The 7,500-nt window shown below is 38.9% G+C and overlaps 1 protein-coding gene across 1 annotated transcript in view; it reads right to left on the bottom strand.

The window, feature by feature from the left end:
* Window positions 1-3,147: 3,147 nt before the first annotated feature.
* The window catches only part of LOC113812177 (aldo-keto reductase family 1 member B1), a 7,819-nt gene continuing 3,466 nt past the window's right edge, over window positions 3,148-7,500 (bottom strand). The window contains exons 3-9 of the mRNA XM_027364020.2: window positions 6,963-7,079; window positions 6,389-6,583; window positions 5,788-5,888; window positions 5,020-5,125; window positions 4,053-4,118; window positions 3,833-3,915; window positions 3,148-3,310 (exon numbers count right to left, since the gene is read on the bottom strand). Of these exons, the coding sequence (XP_027219821.2) occupies window positions 3,268-3,310; window positions 3,833-3,915; window positions 4,053-4,118; window positions 5,020-5,125; window positions 5,788-5,888; window positions 6,389-6,583; window positions 6,963-7,079 (711 nt within the window). The 3' untranslated portion in view covers window positions 3,148-3,267. The remainder of the gene's footprint in view (window positions 3,311-3,832; window positions 3,916-4,052; window positions 4,119-5,019; window positions 5,126-5,787; window positions 5,889-6,388; window positions 6,584-6,962; window positions 7,080-7,500) is intronic.

Below are 7,500 nucleotides of genomic sequence, written 5' to 3'. Positions count from 1 at the left end.
CTATGGTCGGTGGCGAGACACTACGGAAACGGGAGATGAAGTCCTGAGAGTGGCGAAGGTGAGCAGAAGGGAAGGTGCCAAGAAGGGGAGTGAAAGACCTCGCCAGCCAGGCCGCAAGAGAGTGCGTCGCAGATCCCCGTGAGATGATGGCACGTAGAGGCACGACCGGCTTATGGATTCTGGGAAGCCCATAAAAATGAGAGAGGGTTGATGACCGACCTCTGATAAGGTTCGCCTCCGGGAAACAGGCTGCCAGCTCTTTCAGGCGACGGTGGAAGGTAGCAGCAATGCGGTCCCGGGGGTCGCTGGTCCGGGTGACATAGGTGGAGGCGTCATCCAACAGGTCCTGGGCCTTCTGCAGATAGTGTGTGTGCATGTATGTATATATACATGTATTCCCAGATGTTCCTTCGTTGGCGCAGACGTTCCATCGTTGACGCAAATGTTCTTGTGTTGACGCAGATGTTCCTTCATTGACGCAGATGTTCCTTCGTTGACGCAGATGTTCCGTCGTTGACGCAGATGTTCCGTCGTTGACGCAGACGTTCCTTCGTTAACGCAGATGTTCCTTCATTGACGCAGATGTTCCTTCGTTGACGCAGATGTTCCTTCGTTGACGCAGATGTTCCTTCGTTGACGCAGATGTTCCTTCGTTGACGCAGATGTTCCTTCGTTGACGCAGATGTTCCTTCGTTGACGCAGATGTTCCTTCGTTGACGCAGATGTTCCTTCGTTGACGCAGATGTTCCTTCGTTGACGCAGATGTTCCTTCGTTGACGCAGATGTTCCTTCGTTGACGCAGATGTTCCTTCGTTGACGCAGATGTTCCTTCGTTGACGCAGATGTTCCTTCGTTGACGCAGATGTTCCTTCGTTGACGCAGATGTTCCTTCGTTGACGCAGATGTTCCTTCGTTGACGCAGATGTTCCTTCACTGACGCAGATGTTCTTTTGTTGGCGCAGATGTTCTTCATTGACGCAGATGTTCCTTCGTTGACGCAGATGTTCCTTCGTTGACGCAGATGTTCCTTCGTTGACGCTTTTATGATTCACCACCCATCGTTAGATCCGCGCATAAAGAGAAACGAAATGATGTTTACCACAAGTTCGCCGGACCAGCGTTAACTTTTTGAATGCATTTATTGTCCAAAATAATAAAAAAAAATTCATTATGACATTCCATTATGAAGTTCCGGCCGAGAGTCCGTCGGTGACTTTCATGAAAACTGAGTCAATATTTGCAATCACTTGTTGTCTCATTTAATGATATTGGAACATATTGCCTAACGGACCAAATTATGAAAAGAGTACAAGGAAATTATTCATTCTTGTTACATTATGTTCTTTTGCTGTGACTACATTTTATACCAGACTGTTCAAATGCTCTCAGAAACCTGCTCCATAATATCTGCTTCCTTTATAATCATTATTATCAGCATTACCATCGTTCAGCCATTATTACTTTCATTATCATCAGTAAAATTGTTGATATTAATAGCTTCATTATCACTGTTCCCTATGGTTTTGTTGTCAATATTAGTTGTTACACACTGCCGGTTTGCTTGAATTGTGTGAAGCCCGACCCAAAAAATATTCGTATACTTGACATGCATAAATAAAGAAATGAATGCATATTTATCAGTCTATTTTATGTCTATTGTCACTATTATTATTATTATTTCAGTTATTTTTGTTATCATTATTATTTATTTTGTCATTATCATCATCGTATGATCATTATTCTCATTATTATCATTATTTTTATCAATATTACTATTATTTACTTATCATTATCATTATCAATTATCATAATCATTACCATTATCAATTATCATTATCGGCATCATTAATGTCATAACAATTACCGTCGTTTTTATATCTACTATTACTATTACTACTGTTAATATGAACATAATTTTTATTGCTATAGATAATACTATTAATATCGTTATCGTTATCATTATCTTTATCTTTATCCTTATCATTATAATTCTAATCATCCTTGTTATCAGTACTGTTATTAATGTTGTTATTATTATCATTATCATCATTATAACCATTATGTCATCAATATCATCATCCCTATCATGATTTTCTCTTATTTTTTAGCTTTTTAAGCTTGGAACACTTATGTAGAGCCAAATATAGTGATTGTTCATCGCCTCCCCCTACCCCCCCCCCCAGTCCTTAAAATGCCTGACTGTAACGAGCGATTCAAGAATTTCGTCATTCACTCATTATAGACAGTCTATATGGAATAAAGTATGTAGTACGAATCCTAATATATTAGCACAATGTGCACACAATATCACAGTAACTGTTGGTATCTCTTTCTTGGGGCGTTGGGTAGTTTGTGGAGTATTAATGATGATAATAGTAATAATGATAATGATCATTTAGTTTGATTTCGTTTGTTATATATTGCTGTGACATTTGTCTGTTTATTTTGCTTCTAAATGACTCCCTGTTTGGAAGTAATGACTGGGGGTTGCCATCCACTGGGAGCGCGCGGAAATGAACGTGGGTCAGCAACGTTGCAAGACGAGGACGCTACCGCTTCGCTACACAGGAAAGGGCATCTTGTATTCACTAATATAAGGTCCCTTTTCCGCTAATATCAAGGTCCCTTTTCCACTAATATCAAGGTCCCTTTTCCACTAATATCAAGGTCCCTTTTCCACTAATATCAAGGTCCCTTTTCCACTAATATCAAGGTCCCTTTTCCACTAATATCAAGGTCCCATTTTAAGAAGGGTGTGAATCCCTGACTGCCCCGTCCTTTGTTTTATCCTGCACAAATTGATAGTATACGACATGAGATCTTCATATGTAAGCAATTTTTGAGAGAAGGAAAAAAAAAATAAAGACTGGAGCATCTGTGAGAAAAATGTATAATCTGGAAAAAAATGGTGGTCTTTTTCTCTATATATTTATTCATCAATCTGTCTCCCTATCCATCTATTTATTCCTCTGTCTGTCTCCCTATCCATCTATTTATTCATCTATCTGTCTCCCTATCCATCTATTTATTCATCTATCTGTCCCCCTATCCATCTATCTATTCATCAATCACTCTGCCTCGGCCGGTCTAACAAAAATAAAACCGAAAACGGATGTAAACATAAACAGGGTATTAAATAACAATAAATCACTGGTCATTGCCTTTTATTGTTTTCCACATGTTCAAGTTTGCTCAAGATTTCTCTCGAGGTTCTGTCAGTAATTTTTTTTTCTTTTTCTTTTTTTTTCTCTTTTTTTTCCAAAACATTTAGAATTCAATGTTGAAGGGCCAGTACTTGTGGTCCTTAACCCTGTAAAAGTAGAGGAATCAATCAATCAATCTCATAAATAGATATGTTGTAACATTATATACAAACATACACATACATACACACACAAACACACACACACACACACACACACACACACACACACACACACACACACACACACACACACACACACACACACACACATATATATATATATATATATATATATATATATATATACATATACATATATATGGATATATATAATATATATGCATATGCATATAGATATATATGTATGTATGTATGATATATATATATTTATATATATATATATATATATATATATATATATATATATATATATATATATATATATATATATATATATATATATATATATATACATGAAGAACATATGTTACCATTATTTCATAATACATTTTAATTTTTAATTTTTAAAGTATTTTCACCCCTCCCACAAGTTCATCCTTTCTGGATCTGGCAACGCGTAATCCCGACACACTCGGAACGCTTCATGAAACGCGAACGGAGGCTTACCAGTCGAGGTGCAGCAGCCGGCCGTTGCAGTCGAAGCTGTCGATAACCTTGATGTCTTCGTCGGAAAGAGTGAAGTCGAGCACCTGCAAGGAACGGGCATCTTTTATCCCTTATATTCATCCTCAATTGACTGGATAGATCAGTTATTGCAAGTCGATAAGCGTTGGAATAAATAGATAGAGAAATGATAACGCCATTGATAACGTTTGTACATCCTTACCTGGAAGTTCGCCTCAATGCGGGCTTTGGTAACCGACTTGGGAATAACTATCACTTGGCGCTGGATCTGGAATGGGAATTGGACAGTTCTATTATCAATTTGAAAGCAATTTTTATGAATTGTTTTGGTAGTGATGAACAATAAAAATCTATTTAGCGATTAAGATTTTTAAAAATCTATTAAGCGATTAAGATATAAACAAAATGAAGTATTCTAATTTTTATCCGATTAAGATATAAAATATATATATATATATATATATATATATATATATATATATATATATATATATATATATATATATATTAAGCGATTAATATATAAAAAACGGTATTCTGATTTTTCTCCAATGTTTTTTTATGTGTAAATATTCGATACATTAGTGCAGTATTCTTAGCAAGAATACATTGGTTCCAGAACACATTCTCTTTTGTTTAACCGTCTTTACAAATACATATCACTTGTATGTTATGTTCTTCCCCGGTAAACTAATATATCTCGAATGCCATCCGCCATAACTCTTCAGTAATATCAAACAAGTAGAATCTAACTCCATTTATATTCATCCAAGGCAATTTTCTTTTTTTTCCTTTTTTCCCATTAACCCATTTCACCCCACCCATCCCACCGCCCTCTCTATCAACCCACTATACCCCCCTCTTCCTAAAACGTCCTACAATTCCACTTTTATCACCCTCCCTACTCCCCCTTTCAAAAGCATGACTCTCTTTCTCTCTCTGTCTCTGTCTCTCTTCCTCCCCCTCCCTCCCTCCCTCCCTCTCTCTCCCTCCCTCCCTCCCTCCCTCCCTTCCTCTCTCTCCCTCCACCCCTCCCTCTCCCTCCCCCTCCCTCCCACCCTCCCTCCCTCTCTCTCCCTCCCTCCCTCCCTCCCTTCCTCTCTCTCCCTCCCCCTCCCTCTCCCTCTCCCTCTCTCTCCCTTTCTCTCCCTCCCTCCCTCTCTCACAACCTGGTAGCGAATGAGGACTTGAGCAGGAGACTTCTTGTATTTCTCTGCGATGCTGATGATCCTCGTGTCGTCCATGAGTTGGGGTTCGCCGGGTTTGGCCCAGGGTCTGGAGGGAGAGAAAGCACAGGGGGGTCCCAGTGGCTGTGGATTTTATGCCTGGGTGTATAGTATATAGGGAAAGGGGAAATGGGACCTTGATATTAGTGGAAAGGGGAGCTTTGATATCGGTGGAAAAGGGACCTTGATATTAGTGGAAAAGGGACCTTGATATTGGTGGAAAAGGGACATTAGTGGAAATGGGACCTTGATATTAGTGGAAAAGGGACCTTGATATTAGTGGAAATGGGACCTTGATATTAGTTGAAATGGGGCCTTGATATTAGTTGAAAAGGGACCTTGATATTAGTGGAAAAGGGACCTTGATATTGGTGGAAAAGGGACCTTGATATTAGTGGAAACGGGACTTTGATATCTATCTATCAATCTGTCTCTCTCTCTCTCTCTCTCTCTCTCTCTCTCTCTCTCTCTCTCTCTCTCTCTCTCTCTCTCTCTCTCTCTCTCTCTCTCTCCCTCTCCCTCTCCCTCTCCCTCTCCCTCCCTCTCTCTCTCTCTCTCTCTCTCTCTCTCTCTCTCTCTCTCTCTCTCTCTCTCTCTCTCTCTCTCTCTCTCTCACACACACACACACACACACACACTAAAATTTTAACCTCTTCGTTATCATTCAACAGGTGACCTCTAATTACTTTATTCTAATCGATCAATACTCACCTGTCTGGTGATCCCAGAGGACTGTAGGCAGTTACTGTTATGCCGTTCTTGTGGCAGAAGTCGATCAGTTTCTTTTGGTTCAGGTAAGGGTGGCACTCGATCTGGCGGTTTCGAGGTAGATAATATAGTGATTATGTGTGTGTGTGTGTGTGTGTGTGTGTGTGTGTGTGTGTGTGTGTGTGTGTGTGTGTGTGTGTGTGTGCGTGTGCGTGTGCGTGTGCGTGTGCGTGTGCGTGTGCGTGTGCGTGTGCGTGTGCGTGTGCGTGTGCGTGTGCGTGTCCATATATATATATATATATATATATATATATATATATATATATATATATATATATATATATATATGCATATATGTACGACTGTATTATCTACATCGTGACATTTGCACCGTGCCAAAATAGTGTTTAGATTCACTTGCGGCCAAGTAGGAATACAGATCCCATTATATACAGTATATATATACATTATATATATATATATATATATATATATATATATATATATATATATATATATATGCATTATATTATATACAGTATATATATCATTATATACAGTAGGAATACTGTTCCCATTCAAGTTAAATACACTTAGCGGCTACCTGGTGGTTCGCGGGTTTGATGCGGCAGTTGGCCAGGATCCGCTGGATTTGCTCGGAATTGAAGTTGGAAATCCCGATGCTCTTGGAGAGGCCCTGGTCGACGGCGTCCTCCATGCCGCTCCAGGTCTCGAGGTAGTCCACGTCGGTGTAGATGAACTTGCCGTTCTCGTCCTTGGGGAAGAGAGCGGCGTTCTCCTGGAAATTGGGGGAGGCGCTTGAGCATCACGGGAGTTCCTTTTCTAGTAAGCAGACTAATAGGGGTGCGTGTGTGTGTTTATATATATATATATATATATATATATATATATATATATATATATATATATATACCTATATATATATATATATATATATATATATATAGAGAGAGAGAGAGAGAGAGAGAGAGAGAGAGAGAGAGAGAGAGATGTATGTATTTATATATGTTTATACATATAAATGTTTTATACATATATATATATACACATATAGGTGTGTATATATAGAGAGAGAAAGAGAGATAAATAGATAGATACACATACATTTATATATATATACATACTGATATATACATATGTACGTTTGCCCCCCTCACCTGGTAGCCCATCGGCCAGTGGATGAGGTACAAGTCCAGGTAGTCGAGCCCCAGGTTGGCGAGCGACTGCTTCAGGGAGGCGGTGACGAGGGGGCGACTGTGGAAGGTGTTCCATAACTGCGAAAAGGAAAGAGGAAATTAGACACGAATTTTCTCATAGTTTATGTTCGGTTCATCGTCTTGTAAGATAATAAAAAAAATCAACAACAAAAAGCGATGTTCAGTTTTAAATTAGTTTTAGATATAGGCCTGTTAAAGTCAGTGCTAATGTGCGTTCAAACACCGACAAAAAGGTTTGGTTTTGAGTTGGTAAAGCTTGTTCTTTAAATTGAAATAATTCGAGAAAATCAATCAAATCATATTTAAATAAATATAAGGAACACAAAGAAACGCTTTGCTTATTAGCTTTACTGCTGTTTGTATTTTAAAATCTAATCAATTAGACAATATGTGTGTGTGTGTTTGGATGGGTGTGTGTCTGTGTCTGCGTGCGTCTGTGTTTGTGTGTGTGTGTGGGTGTGTATGTGCCTGTGTATGT

The sequence above is a fragment of the Penaeus vannamei genome, chromosome 17, assembly GCF_042767895.1.
Source record: "Penaeus vannamei isolate JL-2024 chromosome 17, ASM4276789v1, whole genome shotgun sequence".
NCBI classification, from domain to species: Eukaryota; Metazoa; Arthropoda; class Malacostraca; order Decapoda; family Penaeidae; genus Penaeus; species Penaeus vannamei.
The sequence above is the reverse complement of the archived record's forward strand: the minus strand, read 5'-3'. Positions and strand labels throughout refer to the sequence as shown.